We start from the raw sequence: 27,597 nt of genomic DNA on the forward strand, positions 1-27,597 counted from the left end.
GAGATGCTGGAAAGACCAGAGGGAAGAGAACTAATATTAATCATTTATAATATGCAGGCTTTATTAGTGCTTTATGTGTATTATTGAATCCTAAGAATAATCCTTTTTATTAATATAATTCAGTAACAAAATCCACTCATTTAAAGTATAAAACTCAGTGGTTTTTAGTATATTTACTAGTTGGTGCAACCATCATCACTGTCTAATCCTAAGACGTTTTCATCACCCCAGAAAGAATGCTATGTCCCTTAGCAGTCACTGTCAATTCCTCCCTCTTCCCCCCCACAGGATACTACTAATTTGCTTTCTGTCTGTATGGATTTGCCTATTCTGACATTTTATATAAATAGAATCAAACATATCCAAATGGAAGCCAGTCTTTTGTGTCTGGCTTCTTTCATTGTTTTCGAGGTTCATCCTGTTATCCTTCATTCCTTCTTAATATTCATTGTATGGATAAACACATTTTGTTTATCCACTCATCAGATGGTGGTCATTTGGATTGTTTTTACTTTTTGACTATTATGCAGCTTTCAACATTTGTGTGCAAGGTTTTTATGAATATATGTATATTTTCAGGGTTTTTTAATGAATTTTTATACCTTTATTAACTTATTTTTATATGATGCTGAAGATCAAACCCAATGCTTCACCCATGTGAGGCAAGGTCCTTAACACTGAGCCACAACCCCAACCCATGTTCTCAGTTTTATTGTGTATATACCTAGGGGTAGAATTACTGGATCATATGATAACTATGATTAACTATATGGAACTGCTAGACTGTTTCCATTGTCTAAGTGTTCCAATTTCTTCACATGCTAACCAACACTTTTTTGTTTTTTGTTTTTTTTTAATATGTATTTTTTTAGTTGTAGTTGGACACAATACCTTTATTCCATTCATTTATTTTTATGTGGTGCTAAGGATCGAGCCCAGGGCCCCACGCATGCTAGGCAAGCGCTCTACTGCTAAGCCACAATCCCAGCCCCCTAACCAACACGTTTAATTGTTCATCTTTTTATTGTAACCCTGCTAGTAAGTGGGTTTTGATTGGCATTTTCTTAATAATTAATGATGGTGAGTATTTTTATATGCTAATTGCCATATACATATCTTCTTTGCAGAGATGTCCATTCAAATTGCCTGTTTTTAAAATTGAGTAAGTAAGGGCTGAGGGTCTGGCTCAGTCATAGAGCACTTGCTTAGGGGGACTAGGGCTATGTCTATCTGCCCACCTAGGATCCCCAGGCAGGTGACACACTGTGGAGGAGGGTAATTTACCTTTTCCATCTGCCTTGTAGTCATCAGGGAGGAGCTTGTCCTGCCGGTAGCCCAAAACAAAAGCCAAGAAGGAGAGGATGAGGGCATCGCCGATGCTGAGGATGGCCAGCATGAAGGCCCAGCGGATGGTACAGTGGCCCAGAGTGTACTTGCCTGTCTGCTCCCCACACATGCGTCGCACTTCACTTGAGTCCCAGCCGTCTGGGTAGACCAGGCAGCCTATCATTAAACCTGTGGCTAAGGGGGAAAAAAAGGGTAAAGATGATGTCATGCTAGGTGTCTCAGCTCCCTACCTCCCACTTTGAATTACTCTTATCTTGTCACCTCCCTGGTCTTTGCATTAGCCTTGAGAGGAACATTAGGCAGCTTCTGCCATTCTTCTTGTAAAACACAAGTGAAAAAAATGGGCTCCAAAATCTAAAAGCAGCTGGTCCCTGAGACCCAGCAGTCAGAGGCAGAGGCAAAGAACTGAGCTCTTTGGCCAGGGTGACATCTGTCACTGCATTAGGTAGTCCTACCAGCCCCTCAGCTTATCTCTTCATCTTGGACTCAAGGAGGCACTGCTTGCCCTGGCTCCAAAACCCTCCCAAATCTAGTCCCAGTGGCTTAGGAGCTTGAGTCAGTCAGATCACAAGTTTAAAGCCAGCCTCAGCAACTTAGCAAGGCCTTGAGCAACTTAGCGAGGCCCTGTCTCAAAATTTAAAAAATAAACAAATAAAAATGGGCTTGGGACGTAGCTCAGTGGCTAAGGACCCCTGGGTTCAATCCCTGGGAGGATGGGGGTGGGGGATCCAGCCCAGAGAACTTATCTCTCTGAAAATATATATTGTTCATATTTCAACATCTCAATATCTTGGAAATAAGTATAATAAGAAAGCATTAGTTCATAGTTTTGATTAGCAGTATTTTCCCTTTTTACAGTATACAGCATAATAATGTGTCCTATATCTCAAAGATATTAGATTCAGTGACTACAAGAAGGCTTTCCAAGCCCCAATGCATGCTTTCTTCATGAACCTTCCATGTGAGCAAACAGGTTCCTCCTCCCCATACCTAGTACTGCACAGTGGAGCTGCTCACACTTGCCTGAATTTTAAAATCCCCTGGAATATTCATTTTAAGTGCTGGAACTCAGGCCAAGGTTGGGCTCAAGAATCTTTGTTGTTAGAAGCACTGTTCCAGGCAATTCTTTCCATAGGAGAGGTGGAAAACACTAGACCAGGCTGCCTGGATTTCAAGCCCACTGGTTTTTGCTAATTAGCTGTGTGACTTGAAGCAAGCTGCTTAAACTTTTTTTTTTTTTTGCCTGAGTTTCCTTATCTGTAAAATGGAGGTAATATCACCTATGTGTTGGGGTTATAACAAGCTTAAATTTAGTTAATAATGGAAAGGAACTTGGGCCAAGCACAACATGAGGCATTCCATGAGGGTTAGCTACTGGGCACAGCTACTCAGTGTCCTACTGACTTGGCATTGACAAGGCAGCCTAACATTAAATTTTATTTTCCCCTTCCTCCCCCAATTTCTTCCATACCTCCCATGAAACCACTTTTCCCACATTAGCTTCAATAGGGTGAAGCATAGACAGGTGACATAATCCTAGAATGTGACCAGGGTGATCCCAACCACAATTGCCATGCAGGCAGGGCCTTTATCTGTGCCACTTTCCCACCCTTGACCCTCTTTCCACAAGCTCAGGGGCCCCCTAGTCCCCAAACCATACCCTACCCAGAAGATGCTCAAAGAAGTATCCCATGCAAGCAAAAGTTACATTCCTTGGATCCAGCTTGTTCTTACAAGGAAAGTAAGTGGATCAAACATATGATGTAAAGACCAGGGTCCCCCCTCCTCACCTAAATATATTAACCTTCCTTCGATTTTTTATAAGATTTTTAAAAATAATTTATACAGCTCTTAAAGGAATCACAAAAAAATTCATGTACTATCTTGATCATGACAAAAATTGCATAAAGTAAGCCAGATATTAATATCCCCCCTTTTACAGATTTGAAAATTGAGGTCTCAGAGAAATCAGGCAGCTTTCTCAGTTATCCAGCTATAGTACTTCCTTCTGATTTTCCTGACTTCTTTTTTCTTTTTGGTACTGGGGATTAAACCCAGGGGGACTCAACTACTGAGCCACATCTCAGCCCTTTTATTTATTTATTTTTTAATAAATTTGAAACAGCTGGGGCTGGGGATGTGGCTCAAGTGGTAGCGCGCTCGCCTGGCATGCGTGCGGCCCGGGTTCGATCCTCAGCACCACGTACAGACAAAGATGTTGTGTCCACCGATAACTAGAACATAAATATTAAAAAATAAATAAATAAATAAACAAACAAACAAACAAACAAATAAATAAATTTGAAACAGGGCCTTACTACATTACCTAGAGTGGCTGGCTTTGGACTTGTGATCCTCCTGCCTCAGCCTCCAGAGCCACTGGGATTACAGGTGTGTGTCACCACACCTGGCCTGACTTCAAAATTAATTCCCTCCACACTAGATTGTGATATTTATCCAAAGGGCTGAATGTATTTAGTGGTGAAATTTCAGACTTCTTGACAAACTGAAAGTGTTCAGGAAGACACTTAGGGTAAGGGAGAGGGAATCCTTCCACAGCAATTTGGTAAAATGTATAGCCCGCCCTTGGCTGGTTGGCATGGCCTCTAGTTTAAGCAGCATCCTACAAATGCTGAATGCACAGGTGAAAGTGGAAAGAAACTGCTCTTTTAGACTTCTCTTTCTCCCCAAAACTCTCCCCACAATCCCCTTCCCTGTCTATAAAATTTCCTATAGGGGTTCTGTAAAAGAATCCAAAGCTTCTGGCTTGGAAACAGGTTGTTGTTACTGTGTATGGGTGGGTTGCACCCCATCCATCCACCCCTGGTTCTGTGCATAGTTGGGGGACTATCCCATTTGTGTGTCTCAGAGCTCTAAAGAGACTGATACCTGACTCAAAGCAGGGTTGTGAGGAATAAGTATAGTCATGTAAAGAAAACACCAGTGTCTGGTACATGGTGAAAGGCCAATGATGTTAATTCTTGCTATTGTTATTGGCAATTCCTTCTGATGGAAGCTATCTTTCAGGATGTGGGCATCATAAGAGATATTCACAAATATTCCCAGTATGAGGTAGGATTGTACTTCCTTGCCCCCACTCTCTTGAGGTTATGCAAGGCCACATGAACTCCTTTGATCAATAAATGAGCAGAAATGTGTACACTGCTAAGCTAGAGAATTTAACTGCTGGTGGGAGACTTTCCAGAGCTCTCTTTCCCTCTGCACATGTCAATGACAAGTGATGCTTTTTCAGCCTGGGGTTCAAAAGGAGAGAAGAACAATAAGCATAGTGCCCCCAATTGATCCTCCGTGGGCAGGTAATATAAGCAAGAAATAAACCTTTGTTTCAAGCCACTAAGACTTAGGAATTATTACTGTAACAACATTTCCTATCTTACCGAAGAGGTTGTTTTCTGTTTTGCACATTTACTGAGTACCTACCATGTACTAGGTACTATGCTAGGTGTATTGCATGCATAATATCATCTCACCTGCACAAGAACCCCATTAAGTCATGGGGGCAAAAAAGATGGTGGAATGAGATGAGCATCATTACCCTAGGTCCGTGTGTGTCTGCACATATGTATGTCTACATCGTGTACAACCAGAGAAATAAAAAGTTGTGCTCCATTTGTGTACAACGAATCGAAATGCATTCTGCTGTCATGTATAACTAGTTAGAACAAATAAAAAAATAGAACCCCATTCCTGTTGCTACATTCTATGGATGAGTACAATAGACTGAATGTCTATGTTCCAAAAATCCATATATTAAAATTCTAACTCCAAATGTAGCAGTTATTACAAGATGGGGCTTTGCGGAAGTAATTAGATCATGAAGATGGAACTCTCATGAATGGGATTAGTGCCCTTACAAAAAAAAGATCTTGAGAACCTTCTTGACCTCTTTCCATTTTTGAGGACAAGGACAAAGTTAGCATTCTGCAATGGAAGAGGGCTCTCACCAGAACTAGGCTGGGTTGGCACCCTGATCTCAGGCATCTAGCTTCCTAAACTGTGATAAATAAATTTCTGTTGTTTAAGCCCCCTGGTCTCAGATGATTTGTTGTAGCAGCCCAAATTGACTAAGACATGAGCTTACCAAGACCCAGAGAAGACAAGCAACTTGACTTGCCTATGGCTTTAGGAGCTAGGACCATACTCAGCCTATACCTGGCCTCCAGATGCTCAACTAATATTATTAAGCTACAACCCCACATTGCCTCATTAATCAGATCTTTTATCCCTGCTATAACACTTCCCTGCTCCCAGCCTAGTGGGCAAAGTTAAGCAAACTTGTTTAGGTTTCTGTAAATTAATGTGTCTCCCAGCTGCTTGCTGTTGGGTACACCCCCTCCTTAGTCTCCTCTCTTTGGCTCATCCTTCCTTCTCCAACACAGCAGAATGGAACACGATACCACCTTTGCCTTCTCCAAAGATAAATGTTTCATACGATTGCAACTGGCTACCTCTGCTATCAGTGTCACTAGTTCTGTGACCCAGATAGGGTCTGACTCAAATAGCCTGCTGACACCTCCCCCACCCAGGCCTTCCTGGTACTGCTCAGCAAATGGCACCTGTTGCAGACATTGGGGTGAGGGGTGGGCAGCACTGGGAATAAAAGAGGAATGGTGTGTCTCCAGCATTCCATCACCCTGATGGAGAACCAGCTGGCAGGCACGTCAGAGTCCATGCTACTCCTCTTTGGCACAGAACTGCTATCTATATCTTCAGTCCTCTCTTTTATCTTTTCTTTCTTTCCATCTTTCTTTTCTCTTCATCCGCAACCCTTTTTTATTTTGAGATAGGGTCTCATTAAGTTGCTGAAGCTGGTCTCAAACTTGTGATCCTCCTGCCTCAGTCTTCCAAGACCCTGGGACTTCATGTGTATGCCATCATAACTGGCTCCCCTTCTTTCTTGATATGACCACCCTCTATTCTTGTCTCCATTACCCACCAAATTTTGCCTCACTCCTGTCCTGATCTCTCCCTTATCATATAAAGAGACTACAGAGGAGAGGGAGAGAGTGGGGATATCTAGAAGAGGTTCTGAAGTCAAGTTAGTGGCCTGGGTATGAGACTGAGAATCAAGAATCTACCCCCAAAGACAAGTTACCCACCAGCAGTCTTAACTGTTAAATGTAAAAATATTCACTTCTGGGTTGTGATGAGGCTCTCCAGATGAAATATGTGAAAGTATCTTGTAAATCATTTTACTTATATAAATATGAGTCTCAAAAAGAGTGTCATTAGGGGCTAGGGTTGTGGCTCAGTGGTAGAGTGATTGCTTAGCATGCTTGAGGCCCTGGGTTTGATCTTCAGCACCACATTAAAATAAATAAATAAAAATAAAGATATTGTGTCCATCTATAAACTAAAAAAAAATGTATTTTGGAGTATGTCTAGTTTTGGGGGACCTGATGCTTTACCTCTCCTACTTCTCAGTTGCCAGCTGATTGCCAAGTCTGACCCTCTCTCTCAGACCCCGATTCCTCATCTGCAGTTGCTGGTGGGATATAGCTCTCTGGGGACCCCCTCTAACTCTGCACTATGTGTTTGGTGGTCTGGGATTCAGATTCCTGTTTCATTTTCTCCTGAGATAACACCTCATCCTGTTCTAACCAAAGATGTTGGGAGTTCCGCTCTAGTCTGCAGTCCCCTGAACATCCAGCATGGACAGTCTGTGCCTTGGGATAGACAGGGATGAAGGGACCAAAGGCTACAGAAAAGATCTTGGTCCATCTCTTCCTGGGCTCTAGAGGAGAAAAAAAAAAAACACAGGTGACCCAGAGGAGAAAAGCACCAAGAAGCCTGCATGGGCCAGGAGCAGGAAAAAGGGGAGTAAAATCCTTGTCTCGGTCACCACAAATGGCTGCCTATCTCATATAGTTTTAAAGGACCCTGGACAGCCTCCCTCCACCTCACAAAATATTGCTCCATTTGCTGCCTCAAGTATGAAATCCTATACTGAGGGAACAACGATTCACTCTACAGTGAGAAAGGGGAGTTTTGATGCAAGTTTCTACGGGAGAGGTCACACATGGTGTAATAGCTACACTCCAAAATACATGGCTGACCTTAGAAATGCCCATCAGTACTATTTAGGGTTGGAGAGAGGACAGGAATGTGAGTACTGATAAGTGAGATAGAACAAATGCCCAGAAGTGGGAGATGAGGGCATCTAGAATGGTGACCCACATCACTATTTTGCGCCAGGGCTGAGTCCTATTCCCACAGGGCTGACAGTGGACACTTCCTTCTTTCTTCTTCCTGGAGCTGCAACAACCTCTCAAAGTATGGTGTCCTGGGAGTCAGGACACCTGAGTTCTCTTACCAGGAGCTGTGTGCTCTGCTCAAGTCACTGCTGTCAGGAAAGATAAGACCATCTTTGTAATATATGAAGTTTGAAAAGTTTGGTCTCTGAAGTCCTTTATGCTTCAGTCATTAAGATTCCCTGTTCAGAATCTAAACAGATCGTTAAGTAGAAGACCCGGAGCCTCCACACAGAGTGGGATGATGTAGCCATGGCTGTGGCCTGCCCTCCCATAAACCCCGCTCGCTCACCTGCAGCCAGCTGCATCCACGCACAGATCTTGTAGACAGTGGCCGAGTTGCAGATGAAGAATAGACTGAAACAGATGATGGAGCCAATGATGAGAAACATGGCCAAGGCCACGAAGAACATGGCTGTCTTGAAGGCTCTGGAAGGGATGGAGGAGAAGTCCAGAGGGCCGCCCTTGCAGATGAGCTCGGAAGAGAGCACGTTGCCCACGCAGTAGGAGAAAAGGCCGAAATAGCCCGCCTGGGGCGTATTGACGCTGTCACCGATCCAGTAGGGCTGGATGAAGAGGGCCATGACCAGCACGGAAAAGCAGATGGTGAGCGTGCCCCACATCACACCCACCGCCCGTGAGTTCCGCACATAGTTGGTGTGGTAGATCTTGGCTGCCTCCTGGGCGGGCAGCAACTTCACCATGGTGAAGGCAGCAGGCCTTGGACCAGGGGCTTGTGAGCTGCCAGGCGGAGGCTATGTGGATGGAGGCCCAGAAGTGAGTCACTCCTCAGCGGGGCTTGGAAAGGAGGCTGAGGTCGGGGCACAAGGTGAGAATCCTTCCAGCACAGGCGGGGAAGAGGCTCAACAGGACAAGGATGGCCTTGGCGTCCTCAGGTGAGGTTTGCCAGGTGCCTGTCTCTGCTCTAACCCGCCTATCTCGGGTCTCCTGCCTCCTCTCAAGGTCCTGCTGGCGCCACCCTGTCCCCTCCCGTTTTTCCAGTTCAGAGCTCCAGGGAGTCCCGCTCCCTTCGCCGGGCCGGGCCCTGCCTTCCTCCCTCTGCGGAGAGCGTCGTTTCAGCACCGCGGCCAGCGCCCCGGGGCTCCGGGAGGGGGCGGGGCCGGACGGCCGAGTTGGGGGCGGGGCTGACCCCGCGGGGTGGAGCCGGGAGCCACCCGACCCCGCGCGCCCCCTGCGGGGACCTGGGACCCCTCTCACCCACCCGCAGCCGACAGGAATTGGGAGGGCTGGGCTGTGGCTGCCACGTTTCTCTGCTCAGTTCCAATCGCAAAACGGCTTCTCCCACAAAAAGCCCCGACCACACACTACCCACCCCGGTCTGGCTCCCCGTCGCCCTCCCGGAGTCCCCAACCCCCACCGCCAGAGGTCAGCAAAATCTTTCCTGGTTGTGTTTTCTGGTCCCTTTCGTTCAGTCAACAATTGCAAAGAGTCTAGTTAGTATGCGTTAAGCTTGTGTTGGAGGATAACTTCCAAGCAAAAGCCACAGAGATAAAAAGGCAGGAACCCTGCCCTCAACGGCAGTGAGACACGTACGCTGATAATGCATGTAGTGTGTACGAAAATACCACACGCAGACCGAGGACAGAAGGGACTAGAAAGCGCAGCAAAGAGCATTCTTCATGAGCCTTCTCAGACCTTAACATATGCTCTTTGTTCAGTGCAATGCCTTTCTCCCTTGTTTATGTATTTTATATATATATATATATATATATATATATATATATATATATATAATTTTATATATTTCCCTTTTAAAAACATATTTCTCTTAATTTTATGGGTAACTACATGGCTACTGTAGAGAAGTAGGAAAATTTAGGAAAGTATATGTAAAAGAATAAAAATCCTTCCTATCCTCCACATCAAGAGCTCAGGAAAGATAAGACCATCTTTAAAACACAAACTTTGGCTTTAGATCAACCTGGATTTGAGTCAGCCACTTACTAGCTAAGTAACCATCCATAGGTTGAAACTTCCTGAGCCTCAGTTTTTTCACCTTTAAAACAGGGGTGATGATTTTATCCATCATGGAAGGCTTAGGTAACTGTAAAATGTTTAGCCCAGAGTATCACATATGAAGTATTCAAAAATGCTGATGAGGGGGCTGGGGTGGTAGCTCAGCAGTAGAGCGCTTGCCTTGCATGTGCAGGCCCTGGGTTTGATCCTCAGCACCACATAAAAATAAATAAATAAATAAAATAAATAAAGGTATCATGTCCAACTACAACTAAAAAATAAATGTTAAAAAAATGTTGATGAGTATTGCCTCTGTTAACATGGTGCATTTCCCTCCTGCACATACTGCTTCATACAGATAATAATGTATATACAACTTTATATACAATTTTTTCTCTTAGCATTACACCATATAACATTTTGGCATAGTACTTTCCCCCAAAACATTATTTTAATACTTGTGCAATGATGTAACATTTGTTGTACGTACCATAATTATTTAATCATTTACCCGTTGGCATGTTTGGCAATTTCTACTTTTGCTCTGTTCAGAACAATTCTGCCTTGAACATATTTGTGCTATTTCCCTCTTTCTCTTAATCTCTTTTTTGGTTTTGTGACCATCTTCAGCATCAGACTGAAAGTTCATCAAGGTCACCACTCACATCTCTACCATCAGACTGGAAACTTCCCTAGAGCAGGGGCTGAGTGTTTCCTCATTCCAAAAAGGCCTTAGGCTAACTACAGCCAAACAAACTCTTAGGAGTTGGTGGATACCCCTCATTTGGCCACCACGTACACCCTTCCCCTGCCTCCCCAGCTTCCTGAGGTTCTGGTCAGTCAGCCAAGCACAAGGCATGCAGACCCTTGAGTACTGATCTGAGTGGCTCATCCAAGCTGGATCAAGTGGCCATCAGTCTTTCACTGTGAAATCTGAATTGGTGGTGGATGGGCATGAGGGGAAAACACTGGTGCTTTGTTGGACCTTGGCAACATCCTCAAGAAACAATCCATGAGCTCTTACTACTGGTCCTCAGCACCACTCTGATTCCTATGCCACCTAAGGAACAGGTTGTCCTGTTCCTTCTTCAGCTCTGTAAGCCAACTAATTTCAATCTATTTTCTTCCATTTTGCTTTAATTAGCCAGAGTAGGTTTTGACTGTTGTCACCAAAGAGCCGAGCCCTATATGATCCAAATATTGGCACCAGAAAGGAAGTTTCCTGCCTAGGCAACAGGCTCTGAGATGCCTGTTTATGTTCAAACTGGGAAAACAGCAGGCCGCCGTGCACAGAGGAGAAACACCTACTCAAATATCAGCTGTGAACACCAGGGCCATGTGCCTTCTAGGGTCAATTTCTGAGAACTGAGTGACTTGGGCCATAGAGAGGTAGAAAGGGAATGGAAAAATCAAGAACACTGAATGAAGTGACTACTTACAATGGCATTGAATAATGTCATGCAAGATAAGCTCAAATGTCTAGATCATTGATTTAAGAGATAAAATGAAATTCAAAACCTTTATGTAGTGTGGCTCAAAGAATCAGCTAGGACTTGTTGCTACAAAATATAGGATCATTAAAGTAAGATCCAGGGATATGAGGGTGCTAAACTGCACAGCCTCAACTCCCCGCCCCATGTTCCTGAGTCAGTAAACCAGGTCACCTCAGGAATGGGCAGACCCTTGGGCTAAAAAGTAATGTACTAAGAAGATCTGGGGTCACAAGTGTGCTCCACTATGCCCAGCTTCGTGTGTCTTTTATAATAACACTTCTCATTGGATTGAGGGCCCACCTAGATCATCTTGTTGGATCTCCATTTTGAAAAATTCTTAATTTACTTACATCTGCAAAGAATGTTTTTTCTTTCTTTTTAATATTTCACTAGTTATTGATGGACCTTTATTTATTTGTTTACATATGATGCTGAGAATCAAACCCAGTGCCTCACACATGCAAGGCAAGCACTCTACCACTGAGCCACAACCCCAGCCCAAGAATATTTTCTCTATAAAAGATAACGTTCATGAGTTCTTGGGAACAGAATGTGGATCTTTCCCTGTCCCCTGATTCTTGGCTAAAAGTTAATGGACTAAGAAGATCTAGTCCAAAACCTCTGGTGCTCAAAAGAATAAATCCCAAACAGTATTATGTCTCAAGGAGACCTGCAGAAATTAGTTACTTGCAATGACTTGAAAGATGAGGGGTGGTGACTCTATTTGTAATGGATGTTTGCCACATCGTTTGGTCCTGTTTTGGGCTGACCTGCATCTCAACCCCCTTCTTATTTTAGGGTGATACTCTGCTGGAGGAGAGCCCTAATGTACCTTTGCTTTCACTGTGGAAGCTGAATGGGCAGGTCCCCCTTTCCCTGCCTGCTTGAGAGAGCTCTGCTGGCATGCTAGCTGGTAGAAGAGGGCCATCGCAGCATGACATCCCCACGCAGGAAGGCCCTTGGGACTTCAGGGAAAGGAAAGCTACATGGAACACAGAATTCCAAGTGCTAGTACAATCCCTGAAAGATCCACATCCATTTCCAAGAACCTGTGAACATTATCTCTTTTTTTTTTTTTTTGGAAAATATGCTTTGCAGATGTAAGTAAATTAAGAATTTTTCAAAATGGAGATCCAACAAGATGATCTAGGTGGGCCCTAAATTCAATGATAAGTATTTTTTTTAATTTGTTCTTTTAATTTTTTTAATATTTATTTTTTAGTTGTAGTTGGATACAGTACCTTTATTTTATTTATTTATTTTTATGTGGTGCCGAAGATCGAACCCAGGGCCTCACACATGCTAGGTGAGAGCTCTACCGCTAACCACAACCCCAGCCCTGTTCTTTTAAATTATACGTGACAGTAGAGTGTATTTTGGCAAATTATACATAGATAGATTATAACTTAGTCTATTTGGGATCCCATTCTTGTGGTTGTACATGATGTGGCATTACTCTGGTCTTGTATTCAAATACAAGGCTAGGAAAGTTATGTCTGACTAATTCTACTGTCCTTCCTATTCCTCTCCCCTGACTTTCCCTTCATTCCCCTTTTAATGACAAGTGGCACAGTGAAGCACACTTCAGCAACCTGCAAGGCTGAGGCAAGAGAATTACAAGTTCAAGGCCAGCCTCAGCACTTTAGCAAGTTCCTGCCTCAAAATGAAATTAACAACAATGATGCTTGCCGCCAAAAGACAGAGACAGAGAAACAGTCAGATATTAAAGGATATAACAGGAAAAAAAAAGTGACAAGACCACAGAGTTAGATGGGGGAGTTGTGGCTACAGCCAAGGAAGGCGGCAACCACCTGAAACAAGAAGAGGAATGGGGGGGAGGGGGGTGGGTGGGGGGGTGGTGTAGCTCAGTGCCGAGCTCACGCATAGCATGTGCCAGAGCTGGGTTCAGTCCCCAGCCCAAAAAGATGGAAAGAGCAGGAGGAAGAGAAGAAAGAGAAGGAGGAGAGTGACCAAGTGGATTGTTCCCCAAATCCACTGCAGGGAATGAAGACCTGCCAACACCGTTATTCTACCGTTGGCCTCCAAAATTGTGAGAGAGGGGGACTGGGGTAAAATCGTTTGCCTAGAATGTGTGAGGCTCTGGGTTTGATCCTCAGCACCACATAAAAATCAACAAATAAAAACAAAAAGGTATTGTATCCACTTACAACTAAAAAAATGAAAAATAAAAAAATTGTGAGAGAATAAACTTCTGCTGTTCCAAGCCACCATGTTTGGGGTAATTTGTTATGGCAGCCTCAGGAAACTCATACAACACCTACTCAGTAAGGAGAAAGGGCCTGAGGCACCCGTGACACCATTTTGTGGGCAGTGACTGATGGACCAGCTAGATGATCAGCATCTAGGAGGGGTAAGTTTGAAAAATTAGGTTGAGGGGGAGCGTGTGGTTGGAACTCTGGGAATAGGGCAGAACTAGAGTATGTGGGTCTTATGGGAACGTTCTCCAGCAGATTGGTACTGCAGAGGAGGCTTTCACGTGGCTCACGACAATACCAACAAACCTTGTGACCCCTGGTATGACATCCACAGCTCTCAAAACTCAATAATAAGAAAACAAACAACCCAGTTTTAATAATGGATAGAAGATTTGAACAAACACATCAAAGAAGATATATGGGTGCCAAATATGAAAAAAAATGTTTGACATCAGGAGTTAGTAGAAAGGTGTAAATTAAACAATGACACAGTGATATACACCTGTTAGAAAGGCTAAGTTAAAAAACAGCAACAACCTGGTAACTCCAAGACAGTGAGGATGTGAAGCAACCAGAACAAATACTTTGCTTATGGGAATGTATATTGGTTCAGCCACTTTGGAAAGCTCTTAACAGACTCTCCTAGAAACCAAAACAAACTTTTGCCATATGACCCAACATCTCACTACTAGATACTTGTCCCAGAAAAATTAAAACTTGTGTTCACACAAAAACCTGAAAGTGTGTACACACTATATGTGCAGCAGCTTTCTTCATGATTCCCCAAATCTTCTGAGAAATAACATGAAGCTTCTTCAACTAGCGAGTGCATAAACACACTGTGTTTCCATCCATACAGTGGACTGTTACTGGGTGATATAAAGAAACAAACTTGGGGGGCTGGGGTGGTGGCTCAGCGGCAGAGCGCATGCCTAGCACGTGTGAGGGCCTGGGTTCAATCCTCAGCACCACACAAAAATAAATAAATTATATTTATTTGGGCTGGGCGTGTACTCAGTGGTTGAGCACATGCTTAACAGGTGCTTTGCCTTGGTTTAATCCCCAGCACCAAACAAAAACAAAAACAAAAAAAACACAATTGTTTTTTTCTTCAAGAAGAAAAAAACTATTGATATCCACATCAACATGCATGAACCACAAAAACATTATGCTGAGTAAAAGAGAAGAAGTCAAATCCAAAAAAAGTACATGCCATGTAATTAAATAGGAAGAACATTAAACTATAAGAAATGAAAACAAGACTGGGTGTGGTGGCGCAGGCCTGTAATCCCAGCAGCTCAGGAGGCTGAGGCAGGAGGATCACAAATTCAAAGCCAGCCTCAGCAAAAGCAAGGTGCTAAGCAACTCAGTGAGATCCTGTCTCTAAATAAAATACAAAATAGGGTTGGGAATGTGGCTCAGTGGTCAAGTGCCCTTGAATTCAATCCCCCGGAACCCTCCCTTCTCCCCAAAAAAGAAAACGAATTTGTAGTTTCTAGGATCTGATGGGCATAGATTAGTACAAAGAGGTGGTGTGAGGGGATATTTTAGGGTGATGGAAGGGCTCTGTAGTTACATGACTGCATTTGTCAAAACTCATAGATCTTTATACTTTATATTTTATACTAAAATGGGTGAATTTTATGATATTAATTATTCCTCAATACTAAAAAGTGGGGTTGCTTTTGTTGGCGGGGTCTTCAATCCTGATTCTTAAGAGGGGAGAGGATGCCAATGTATGGAGGCAGCTGGAGTATGTGCTGAATTCAAGAAATGCCTGTCCTGACTCCCATAACTGCCAGAGTAAAATTAATGAAAGGAAGAAAATAATTCAGTAGCCTAACACAGGGTCAGGACGATGAGGGGAGAGTAGGTCTGAGTCAATGAACAGCATAAAGAACACTAATGGGCGGAGGTGCTGATTGAGAGCAAAAGAGACAGGAGATGGGAGTAGAGGATCCAAGTTGTAAGCACCACTTCTGCCACCAGGTGGCGCCTGCAGACGCGACTCCAGCATCTACCGGGATTTTCTTCTTCGCTGTGACGTGTATACATTTATGTATCTTCCTCTCTTTTTCATTCTTTTTCGACGTGGATAACTTTACAGTTTGGCCCCTAAGATGCACAATAGTGAGATATGATCAAGACGAAACTAGAAGAAGGCATCGCACCGAGATCCTGGACTTAGAGGTGAGCCGTACCTGTGAGACCTCAAGCTGCCTCCCGCACCTGACGGGCTCACAACCTAGTGGCTTGAGCCCTACTCAGAACTGCGATGTGTTTGAAGGGAATACTGGCAAGGAGTGGAAACTATAAAATAAAGGGCAAAAAGAGTTCAGTGGATAGTGATCAGCCAGAGATATGAACTGTCATATGAGAACAGAGAGCACACTTCAGTATCCATAACTTCAGCAGGACCAGAGGATGAGGTGAGATAAGCAGCCCCTGGGAACCCAGGAGATCATAAAGACCCCTCCCTTGCTGCCTTGAAGCCTCCGAGGCTCCACACCACACTTGATCTAATCTTGGTCAGGAGAATGGAGGGGAGGGGGCCTAGAAGGAGAAAGGCAATCTTATCACACATGCTTCACTTCCTGTCCCCACCTAAAGAAGACAGAGACTGGACAGTCAGAAAAAATTTACAAGCTGCAATTGTTACAAACCCCAATTTGTCACTTGACCCTTCTTGGGGAAGGGAATTTGTGGGCTAGGTAACCAATGGAATGGATGGGGCTCTCTACTATAGCTGTTTGCCCAGAATCTTGTGCCCTTCTTTGGGTAATAAAACCCACTCTGTTCAGAAAGGGATCACTTCCCAATCATGAGACCCCGGGTAGGGCTGTTCACCCCAGAGTTCCACCCAGTACCGGTCCTGGGCAGGCGACTGAAGGATACAAGCTCTGTCAGCCTAAGTATGCATGTATGTATGTAAGTATGTAAGTATATATGTAGTAAGTATGTATGGGGGATTTGTTTGGATTTGGGTTTTGTTTGCTTGGGTTTGGGGGGTTTATTGTTGTTGTTTGTTTGTTGTTTTTGGTTTTGAGACAGAGTCTCCCTCTCCTGCTGGGCTTAGGAGCTTCTCCTGCCTGGGCCTCCCAGTGCTGGGACTGTAGGCACGTACCACTGCCCTGGCCTCTCTCTGGGGAGTTTGAATCTTGAGTGGATCCCTGCCTGCTCTCTGCTCTGGCTCCATGGTTGTGGCTCCTCTGACCCTGATCCAGGACTATGAGCCCTTTTGCAGAATCGAGATGTCTATCTTTGTGACTTGGACAAAAGTAATACATTATAGAGATACAGGAGATTTTCAGGCCTTCAGGGGCAAGAGTACAACCAGCTGAGGGGAGTGAGTGTGCATGTGTGTGTGTATGTGTGTGGTGTATACCCAGATCTGAAAATCCATTGGGAAGTCAGCGCATGGCCATGCTTCTCTGTGACTGACTGATCCATCCTTCCATCCCTCTGTCAACTCAGTCAGTTTCTTCATCAGCACAAAGAAAACTCCCTCCAGGGCTTCCCCACTTCCATGTAACAGACAAGCTTGAGAGGGGCTGTCAGACACAGATCTATGTCCCAGGAGGGACCTTGGCTCAGATGCCATCCCTTCCCCTGTCCTTTGTGGTGAGGAGCAGAGGTGGCTTATTTATTAGCATGGCTGCCAGAGGCTCACCCTGTACGACTGGAGTAGATCATAGAGAAGTTAAATGGCAGTCACCCAGAGGAACTCCAAGGTCACTGTGCCTCAGCCCCCCTCAACAGAAGGCATGACACCACCCCATGAATGGGAAACTGACCAGGAGAAATCTTACTTTTTTTTTTCTCTTTTTTGTGGTCCAGGAACTCACATGTGCTAGGCGAGCGTTCTACCACTGAGCTACACCCCTACCCTGCTTTTTTTTTTTTCTTTTTGAGATACAGCAGCTACATTATATAGACTCGAATCATAAGCATACAACCAGATGGATTTTGCATCTGTTTTCAGTCCTCTAGATCAAGGCTGAGAACAACTCCAGCACTCTATGGAGGGCTCTCTCAGGGCCTCCTTCTCATCAATAGCCCCCAGAAGGAGGATGAGAAGTGTCCCACTTTCCCAACTTCCCTCACTATCAGTGAGTTTTGCTTCTTCTTGACCTTCAGGTAGATGGATCATGCAGTCTGTGTTCTTTGTCTATGATTTTTCTTTTTTTTATCTTATTTATTTATTCTGATTAGGTATATATGACAGCAGAATACATTTAGATTCATTGTATATAACTGCAGCACAACTTTTCATTTCTCGGGTTCTATGACTTTTCATGTTCAACATGATGCCAGAAAAATTGTCCCATATGATTGAAATAAGCTCAGTTTTAATTTTTTTTAAAAAATTTAAATTAAAATAATTATCTCTTTAAAGACAGTCTCACTATGTGGACCAGGCTGGACTCAAAATCCTGGGCTCGGGCTGGGGTTGTGGCTCAGCAATAGCGTGCTCGCCTAGCATGTGCGAGGCCCTGGGTTCCATCTTTAACACCATGCAAAAATAAATAAATAAGATAAAGGCATTGTGTCCAACTACAACTAAAAAGTAAATATTAAAAAAAAAAAAATCCTGGGCTCAGGTGATCCTCCCACCTCAGCTCTGAGTAACTAGGACTACAAATGTGTTACCGCACCCAGTTCATTTTTGGGGTTGTCTTTTGTTTTGGTTTCTTGAGAGGGAGAACCCCAGAAAGAAACTCTATTCATTTATCTAGCAGTGTTATGGATCAAAGCCTGGGCCTTGGGCATGCGAGGCTAGTATTCTACCACCAATCCACACCCCCAGCCCCCAATCTCTCTTAGATTAGAAGACTGGCTAACCTTATGAGGTTTGGGTACAAAAAGTATCTAATTTTTGCTTATGTTTTGAAAGCACATAGATCTGTCAGAGCTCTCTTTGCTGTTCTTTGCATTTGTAATGGCAAAACCTCCAGTCTCGATCCTCTGGGAAGTTGGCGGTGGCCAGTTGGGGACAGGACTGGTGCATGCTCACAGCTCCTCTGGTTTCTTCTGCAGCCTCCTGCCTTGACTTGGGAGAAGGCACCATGATTATCTCCCTGTGGCTCCCCTCCCACTGGCAGGGGGTGCAGATGGGAGGCAGCGGGTAGAGGAAAGAGGGGCCAGGCTGGGCTCAGGTCAAAGTGGTTTCAAACACTGACTCCCCTAAAGTGAGAGGACAGTGTTCCTCTCTGTAAGCAGGTGGGCTTCTCTTATTTGGAGAGTCTCCTGGCTCACTCCTCCGTGTTCCATGTCGCAGGGATGGGGAGTGAGGGAAGCAGGTGGTGTTCCAGGAGCTGAGCCCCTGACATGTAGTGGGAGCCTCCACAGGGGTTCCATATACTTTAATTTACTTGATCCTGACCTTAAGAAGTAGGAGTCATCATCACCTTGAGGTAGGTAAGGGAAAGAGGCTCGAGGAGTTTGCAAAGTTTAAATCACTCATCCAAGGTCAAGGAGCTAGTGAGTGTTGAGTTCCGAAGCACAGAATGGAAGCCATGCTCCAGGCAGCCCAATCTGGGGCCTCCCAGAGGGGCTGTTTTCCACCCGAGGATGGGGCAGGAAGGAGGGGGTGGTGTGTGCTCTGGCCGCTGCGCCTTGACCTGCAGGGAAGCTGCTCTGTTTGTACACCTGAGTCCACGCGGGCAGCTGCGCCCTTCCCAGCCTCCAGCCCTGCTCGCCCTGAGGTTCTGGAGACCTCCTCATTCCCATCCAAAACTTGTGACTGCTCATGCCAACGTGTGGCCTTGGGGTGGGAGGACTGGAGCCTTAACTAGAGGGATGTTGCAATTGCAGGTGGGGAGTGAGGTGAGAAGGGAAGAGGAGAGGTTGCTGGAGAAGCCCCTCCTGAGGGCCCGAACTGCTCCTGTGGGCAGCCCTCTGGAACGAGGGCAGAGGTGGTGGGCCAGACGGAGAACAGAGACCCTGGCCAGGGCTGAGGAGCTGGCCGACCCCAGGGACCTGTGCCTGCATTAGAGGCCTGGGAGGACAGGAGGCTGTGACTCCTCCTTACCTGAGCCAGGCACTGCCAAACACTGGGTTTGAGTGGGGCCAAAGGCAGGGCTGGGACTAGAGTGGAGGAGGAGAGGCACCTAGGACACAGAATGCCATCAGGCCCTCGCTCCCAGGTGCCTCTCATGCCCCACCCCAGTCCCTGCCCTGCCCAGGAGCTCAGGGTCAGAGGGCAGCTAGGACTCAACCTCCTTGCAAACCAGACCTGTTCCAAGCACTGTGCATATGGTCATATGTAACATAGGTGGAGTTTGCTAATTCTATAATTCTGTTACTTCATTCAACACATACCTGTGTGTTAGGTTGACCCTCACAGTTCTTGAAATTATCCCCATGGACAGATAAAAAGACTGAGCCAGAACGGTTAGGTAACTTGTCCGCTAACAACTTGTGCACCTAAGTATTCAAAGTCCATTATTTTTCTTTCTCTCTTTATTTATTTATTTTTTCAGGACTGAGGATTGAATCAGGGTCTTGCACATTCCTGTACCACTGAACCACACCCAGAGTACACGCTCTTAAACATAATGCAACATCGCATGTGTGCATTCCCCCCTCTCTCTCTCTCTCTCTCTCTCTCTCTCTCTCACACACACACACACACACACACACACACACACACACACACACACACACACCAGATGCTGTCTAGCCACCTTATCAGGACCTCCCCGCCCCCAGCAGATTGGCCACAGCTGTGCTTCTGCTCACGGAAGGCCCTGGGGCATGCAGAAGAAGGTGGGTCACATGTGGACAGGGCCCCTTTTAAGGCCCCACCACCCCAGCTAACTCCGTCTTCTGCCACCTGACCTGCCGGCTGCTACCCACACCAGCTGTACCACTCACCATGAAGGTTCTTGTCCTTCTGCTTGTCACCCTTGCCGTGGTCTATGCAGCTCCTGACCCCCGGGGAATCCTAATCAACCTGGTAAGGGGGTGTGCAGGGGAGGCACATCTGAGCCTCCAGGCGGGGATTTTGTGAGTTTGGGTCTTGGCCTCTGATGTCCTCAGCTGGAGCTGCTCAGGGGCTCTTTTCCTTGATGGCTCGGCCCCCTCCTGCACCTCTTCCCAGGGTGCCCCAAAAAGACTTATTGACAGTTCAGACTCAGGCTGGGATATGCTCAGAGCAGGGTGGTGGCAGAGAAATGACCCTGGGCTGGGGTTGGGACCCATGGGGTCCAGACAGATGAAAAGTCTGGTGTGAAGAACTAACAACTTGAGCCAGAGCCAACCCTATGGATTCTAGTACTGACTGTAGCCCACGCCCTGGCCCCGTGTTCCCATCTGGAATGTGCCCAGTTGGCCCCAAACAGGGTCTCCCCGTGGCTCCAGCTCCCACACCCAAGGCTCCTATGAAAGCTGAGACACCCTGCGAGGCTCTCCTCCCCCGACAGGCTTTTGCATAGTGACCCAGGGGCATCCAGGACCCTCCACACCCATCCCGTCAAGAGGGAAGAAGTGTGGCACTGGGTGGCTGCTGCACCCTGGCTGTGAGGAAGCATTCTACAAAATCAGAGCCTGGAACCCTGGCTCAGAGGATCCCATGCTCTAGAAAGCTTTACTTGTGCATGGCATGGTGGCACATGCCTGTAGTCCCAGTGGCACAGGAGGCTGAGGCAGGAGGATCACAAGTTCAAAGCCAGCCTCAGTAATTTAGGGAGGCTGTAAGCAACTTAGTGAGACCCTTTCTCTAAATAAAACATAAAAATGGTTGGGATGTGGCTCAGTGGTTAAGCACCCTGGGTTCAATTCCGGGTACCAAAAAGAAGAGAGAGAGAGGGAAAAAAAAAGAGAGAGAGAGAAAGAAACAGAGAGGAAGCTTCACCCGCGATCCTGGCTTCTGACTTACAGTGGCTCACTCCTATGCGCCAGATACTGTTCTGAATGCCTGGCAATAACACCGGGAGACTATTCTTATCCACCACCCTCACATGGAGAGAAGTTAAGCACCGGCCTGAGTCACACAGCTGGAAAGGGGTGGCATTGGAATTGGCGCTGGGGCAGGTGAGCCCCAGGTTGTCTCACCTCCACAGGTCACAGCAGGGCAAGTCCCACACGGCAGCCACCCAGTGCCAAGGTTCTTTCGCTCCTGGCAGGGACATGCTTGGAGGGTCCAGGATGCCCCTGTGATGCTATGCAAAAATCTGTGGGGGGAGGGGGAGTCTTGAGGGGTGATGGACTTCAATTTTCAGACTCCTCAAAGGAATGTGGGAGCCGGAGCCACTGGGAAACCCTGTTTTGGGGTCATCTGTGCAACCTCCAGAGGGGATCACTGAGGCCCAGGGAGTTGGTAGTTACAGCCAGTACTAGAAGCCTTGGGTTCCGACCCAGCCCAGGGCTGCCTCTCTGCCACCACACTGCCCACTCCTCACGTGGGTGGAGTGCAGAGAGGCCACCAGACCCAGGGGCTGGACTCCTTCACACACGCTCCTTCTGAAGGAGGTAGTGTCGGGGATGAGTGGGACGGGGGCTGGTGGCGAATGGCATGGGGAAGGGCGCTGGGCTCACTGTCTGTCGCTGCAGGAAGATGGCGAGATCTGCATGAACAGTGCCCAGTGCAAGAGCAGCTGCTGCCAACACTTCAGCCCCCTGGGCGTGGCCCGCTGCACACGCAAGGCCAGCGAGAACAGCGAGTGCTCACCCAAGGTGGGGACTGGGGAGTTGGCAAGAGGGGACGGAGGATGGTCCTTGAGGCTTGGGATGGGGTCAAGGACCTTGAATACTGAGGGTATGAGCAGAGAAAGGTCAACAGGTGTCAAAACACAGTCCCATCTGCCACACCTCAACCCTCCTAACTGAGATGGGTGGGGCAGGGAATCCTTACTTCCATTTCATGGGTGGATAAGTAAAGACTCCCCAGAGAAATCAAGTTAGTAAGAAAGCCGGGTGTAGTGGCGCATGCCTATAATCCCAGCGGCTTGGGAGGCTGACACAGGAGGATCACAAGTTCAAAGCCAGCCTCAGCAAAAGCAGGCAATAAGCAACTCAGTGAGACCCTGTCTCTAAATAAAATACAAAATAGGGCTGGGGATGTGGCTCGGTGGTCAAGTGCCCCTGAGTTCAATCCCCAGAATCAAAAAAAAAAAAAAGTAAGAGTAAGTCACAGTGGAGACCAGACCTGAGCCTCTCGGGCCCACAGCGCCCCCTAAGGAAGCCATCGGGAGAAACACCCTCTGAAAAGGGAGGGGGCTGCTGGTTCTCCCTCCAGGCAGGGGGCAAATGATGCCCAAAGCAGCCCCCCACAGTCTGTGACTCCACTGGCTCTGGCTCTGCAGACACTCTATGGGATTTACTACAAGTGTCCCTGCGAGCGGGGCCTGACCTGTGAGTCGGACAGGACCATTATTGGCGCCATCACCAACACCAACTATGGTATCTGCCTTGATGCTGGACGCTCCAAGGAGTAAGACCACCCCTGACTCCTGCACCTAGCCCGGCAGGCTGCGCAGGACCCTTCTCTTGTTTTCCATCTCTTATCTTCGGCTGGCCACCTCCTTGACCAGCACCTCTGTCACCTGATTGGGTTCTTGGCAATAAAACCTGCCTGCAAAACTTCCCTGCTCCTGTGTGTCCTTGCTGGGTCAGGGTCTCCCTTGATCCTGCATCAAGCCTTTGCCCACCACGTCGGGTGTCCAGCAGGCCAAAGATGGAGGGAAGGGTCCAGGACCAGGAAGGATGTGCTTGAACAGATTGGGGACTAAAGACAAGGCCCCGGCGGGCCAGGAACTTCTTCATTTCTGGGAGCAATTATTCCGCTCTGGGAAGATAGGCAGCAAGAACTTGTGCGTGCGCACACACCCCCTCGGGCGCAGAGTTCCCTTGGCCCATATTTCCTGCCCTACATCGGAACTCTCCAGTCCCTGTCCTGGTTCTTACCTCCTCCAGGCCTGGCTTTCCGATGTGACAGCTGACACAACCACGTGTCAGACCTCCAGCACAGGGGTCAGATCCCAATTGCTCTGGACTTACTCTCTGTCCTAGAAAGTCCTCACAATGATCCTGGGAGGGAGGTTTTATCATCTCTATTCCACAGATGAAGAGACTGAGTTTCAGAGAGATTAAGGATATTGCCCAACATAACATAAATAGACAAAGGTGGCACTGTACCCACCCAGCTCCACCCCGACCCTTTCTATGATTCCCTAATCTTTTAAAAAAAAAATATATATATATATATATATTTTTTGTTTTAGTTGTAGGTGGACACAATAACCTTTATTTTATTTTTATGTGGTTCTGAGGATTGAACCCAGTGCCTCACACATGCTAGGCAAGCACTCTACCACTGAGCCACAACCCCAGCCCTCCCTATTCTTTCTCAACACACAAAATGAGAAAAATGATCAGAAATTGTAGCAAATTTAATTTTTGGTCAATTCAAAAATAGTAGGGCTGAGGATGTGGCTCAGGGGTAGAGTCCTTGCCTAGCAGGCACAAGGCCCTGGCTTCAACCGCCAGCACCACACACACACACACACACACACACACACACACACACAAATTGTATAACCCCCCAGAGCCATCAAACATGAGTTGCCTCACCACAGTGTGCAAGCAGAAGTTCAAGGATCCGCGGGTGGTGGGAACACTGGAGAGGAGATTCACACAAAGAATAGTGGATAAGGGACAAAATAAAGTTTAGATGCCCCCCAGCCCCAGGATTTTGTAGTTCTGTGATCAAATGAATCTCCTAGTAACTGAAAGCAAATGAAAGGGAATACAGAAAGAAAAAGAAATGGAGACAGACTTCAATGGATCAGTGATGCCTTATTAAAAGCAGCAGAGGGACACATTTTCAAGAGGGAAAATGGTGACAGGCAATAATAAGGGTCTGAGTTTCACAGGGTTTAGAGGGGCTGAGTCCTGGCAGGAAGTGTGTTGGTTACAGCTGGAGGGAGACCTTGGGCAGGCAGGGGGACAGCTGTAGAAAGGGAAAGTCAACAAGTTCAGATCCCAGTACTCTCCCTCTCTCCTTGGGGGTTGTTATTTTCCTTCATTAACCGTGAATTTATGAGGTAGGGCTGTACTAAGCTGTAAGTAGTAAAAAACCCAAGTAATTATAACTTAAATAGAAAAGGACATATATCCCATGAACCAAGAAGTCTAGTGATAATGTGGGTGTGTGTGTTTGGTGGCTGGCAGGTCTTGACCCTCCCTTCACAGTTGCCAACGACTTGGTGGCAGTGCGCCTTCACCGTAGCCAAAGGCAGGAAGCATGGAGCAGAGGGAGGGTACGGTGGGGGCTGAGGAGTGGGACGGTTCTCAGGGTGTCCCTTCTTGTCTTTCCCCAAAGCCTCAGGCAGACTTTCCTCCATGGGGCAAAGGTTAGAACTGGGGCGCCTGACCGCCTCTAGGTGCCAGAAAGGCTGAGAAGCGAAAGGGGCTTCCACCATCTTACTCCACGGGGCGTCTCCGGCCTAGAAGGAGGGGAAGATCAGGTCACATTCCCTGGTGCGCAGACTCAGCTCTGGGAGAGAACCACAGTCACGTCTTCTTCCTAGATCCAGAGTGACCACTGTGCCCAGCAGTGAATTAGACTATGGAGAACATGAGGAAAATGTCCCTGATTTCCAGGAGTCACTAAAGAATTGGGCTCTGCAGAAGCAAGTGGCCAAGCTGCCCCACCCCCACCCGCCACCCTGCCCTCAGTTTCCCTCTGTTAAATCCCTTTTACTTAAAATACCTGGAGTGGTTCTTATTTAACTGCCCTGAACCTGACATTTGTGGGGGAAGCTCTCTGAGCCGTGGCTGTGCCTGGCAGAGAGGGAGAATTTTGTCATTGTGGCTGACACCTGATCACACTTACCTCTCACCAAGCCTGGAGCCCAGAGGTGCCACCTTTTCTAATTCACATGAAGATGTCGCACAGGCTACAGCCTTTCACTGACACTCTCCACCTTCCTATCCTAACCCCAGGAACTCCTCATCTTGTGGTTACCTTTTTTCTAGATCTATGAGATGTTCACTATGGAAGCAGGGGTGTGTGTAGCTTTGAGCTCATAAAAAAAGAAAAGAAAATCCCTGATCCTGTGGTCCCACATGTGGCTGTTGAGCACTTGAGATGTGGCTCATCTGAATGGAGATAAGTATAAGATACAAACTTGATGAGGAGGACTTATTACCAAAAAAAAAAAAAAAGAATGTAAAACATCTCAAATCATGTTGAAATGATGACATTTTATATTAGCTTAGAAACAAAAATAGAGTATCAAAATTGATTCCACTTGCTTTTTTTTAATACTAAATCTTTTTTAATATTTATTTTTTTAGTTTTAGGTGGATATAATACCTTTATTTTGTTTTTATGTGGTGCTGAGGATCGAACCCAGTGCCTCACACATGCTAGGCGAGCATGCTACCAGTTGAGCCACACCCAAGCCCCCTCTTGCTTCTTTTTATTTTTTGAATGTAGCTATTAGAAAATTTAAATTATAGCCTGCTTTTTATTCCACTGGGCAATGCTGCAGAGACGCCCGGAGCTGCGGCTTCTCAGCCCAGGAGAGGCACAGCCGCGGCTCAGAGAGCTCCCCCCACAACTGTCCCTGGACTTCGGCGGCAGGGCCTCTCCCAGGGACCACTCTTCCCACGGGGGCAGCAGAATCTCCACGGTTTGTGAAGGGGTCCCCAATACACCGCAGTGGCATGAATATTTTGAGCTCAAGGCTTTGGGCAGTAGGCTCTCTTCTGAACTTCCTCATTGGCCTAAAGCAGAGCTTCCCGAAGAAATGGATGCTCATCAATCCCACCCCAGGTCCTCCTGGAAACCAGGGCAGGTTTTCTTCTCACCCACCACAGAGAAGGGGCATCACCGAGTAGATGTCTATAAGCCAAATCCCACCCGCCTCCTAAAGCCACGTTTTTCTATGAACATTATGAATAAAAACCTGCCGTATCTCTTGCAAGTGTATCTTCTGTTTTTTTAATTGTCAAGGCCCCATTCTCTGAAGCCGAGAGTAGTTTTTTTTCTTAGCAACACATGGAAATGGGTTCATTGTGTCAGAAACATGCCTTTCCCTTTTTCCCTATTTAAAAAATGTCACCTGAAGTTAACAACGTTTTTTAAAGAACATGTACGACTTGAGGGTTTTTAAAAGGCATATTATGTCCCTGGATGAAAATACTCAATATTGGGGGCTGGGGATGTGGCTCAAGTGGTAGCGCGCTCGCCTGGCATGCGTGCGGCCCGGGTTCGATCCTCAGTACCACATACCAACAAAGATGTTGTGTCTGCCGAGAACTAATAAATAAATATTGATATTGAAATTTTCTCTCTCTCTCTCTCTCTCTCTCTAAAAAAAAAAATACTCAATATTGCAAAAATCTAAAATTTTCCCAAATTGATTTTTTTTGGGGAGCAGGTTTATTGAGGATTAAACCCAGTGTAACCATTGAGCTACATGTGTAGTCCTTTTTATATGCATTTATTTATTTTGGTATGCAGGATCAAACCCAGGGGCACTTAAACCTGAGCCACATCCCCAGTCCTTTTAAAATATTTTATTTGGAGACAGGGTCTCATTGAGTTGCTTAGGGCCTCCCTAAATTGCTGAGGCTGGCCTTGAACTTGTGATCCTCCTGCCTCAGCCTCCCAAGTTACTGAGATTACAGGTGTGCACCACTGTACCGGGGCAAATTAATTTTAAAAAAAAAACTGTATATACTTAAGATGTACCACATGTTGATTAGATATACTTATCGTGCTATACACAACACGGGTGTGATTACTGAAAGGAAAGTGACCACAACACTCAGAGCAACCAAGAGATCTTTATTGCAGCAGTGCAACAGAGGAGAAAAGAGAGAGAGAAGAGAGAGAGAGAGAGAGAGAGAGAGAGAGAGAGAAAGAGAGAGACAGAGAAAGCAAGAGAAATAGCAAGAGAGATAGAGAAAGCAAGAGAGAGGGGCCCGGCAGGAGGGAGTTTTTATAGCCCAAATCTAATGATTTGGGTCTGCAAGCTGCCTTGTTGGCACAAGGGGGGTTATGTGTTCGACCTTGAGCAGGGGGTTGAGTGTTCAGCCTTGAGCGGGGGCTTGGGCGTTTAGACTTGAAGCAAATAGTTGATAAAGAACCAGACAGAGGGTTTGAGAGGCCAGGTCATCCTGCAGCTAACTTTGTTTGGCATGCCCTGCAGACAGCTTACTCAGCCTGTCCTGCACCTAACAATTACTACTGCCAAACAAATTAACATACCCAGCCATCATCCTAAATAGTTTCCTCCCTACCTACTTTCCTTTCTTTCTTCCTTTCTTTTTTATTTTACA

The 27,597-nt window shown here is 46.3% G+C and overlaps 2 protein-coding genes across 2 annotated transcripts; one reads left to right on the plus strand and one right to left on the minus strand.

The window, feature by feature from the left end:
• Positions 1-1,186: 1,186 nt before the first annotated feature.
• On the minus strand, positions 1,187-8,323 carry Lhfpl5 (LHFPL tetraspan subfamily member 5). Its single transcript, XM_026383517.2, has 2 exons — positions 7,912-8,323; positions 1,187-1,521 (listed from the first exon to the last, which is right to left on the minus strand). Exons 1-2 carry the CDS (start codon positions 8,321-8,323, stop codon positions 1,187-1,189), a joined length of 747 nt encoding a protein of 248 aa, XP_026239302.1.
• An 11,859-nt stretch (positions 8,324-20,182) lies between these two features.
• On the plus strand, positions 20,183-22,742 carry Clps (colipase). The gene is made up of 3 exons (XM_026383727.1): positions 20,183-20,263; positions 21,859-21,981; positions 22,611-22,742. The coding sequence occupies exons 1-3, from the start codon at positions 20,183-20,185 to the stop codon at positions 22,740-22,742; spliced, it is 336 nt and encodes a 111-aa protein (XP_026239512.1).
• Positions 22,743-27,597: the final 4,855 nt, after the last annotated feature.

The sequence above is a fragment of the Urocitellus parryii genome, chromosome 8, assembly GCF_045843805.1.
Source record: "Urocitellus parryii isolate mUroPar1 chromosome 8, mUroPar1.hap1, whole genome shotgun sequence".
Taxonomy (NCBI): Eukaryota; Metazoa; Chordata; class Mammalia; order Rodentia; family Sciuridae; genus Urocitellus; species Urocitellus parryii.

Bases quoted from the DNA above. Each gene is read 5' to 3' on its own strand.
- Lhfpl5 (XM_026383517.2), bottom strand. From the start codon at position 8,323: ATGGTGAAGTTGCTGCCCGCCCAGGAGGCAGCCAAGATCTACCACACC. The intron at 1,522-7,911 runs GTGAGCGAGCGG...TTTCCCCCTTAG, and splicing joins GTGGATGCAGCTGGCTGCAG to CCACAGGTTTAATGATAGGC.
- Clps (XM_026383727.1), top strand. From the start codon at position 20,183: ATGAAGGTTCTTGTCCTTCTGCTTGTCACCCTTGCCGTGGTCTATGCA. The intron at 20,264-21,858 runs GTAAGGGGGTGT...CTGTCGCTGCAG, and splicing joins GGGGAATCCTAATCAACCTG to GAAGATGGCGAGATCTGCAT. The intron at 21,982-22,610 runs GTGGGGACTGGG...CTGGCTCTGCAG, and splicing joins ACAGCGAGTGCTCACCCAAG to ACACTCTATGGGATTTACTA.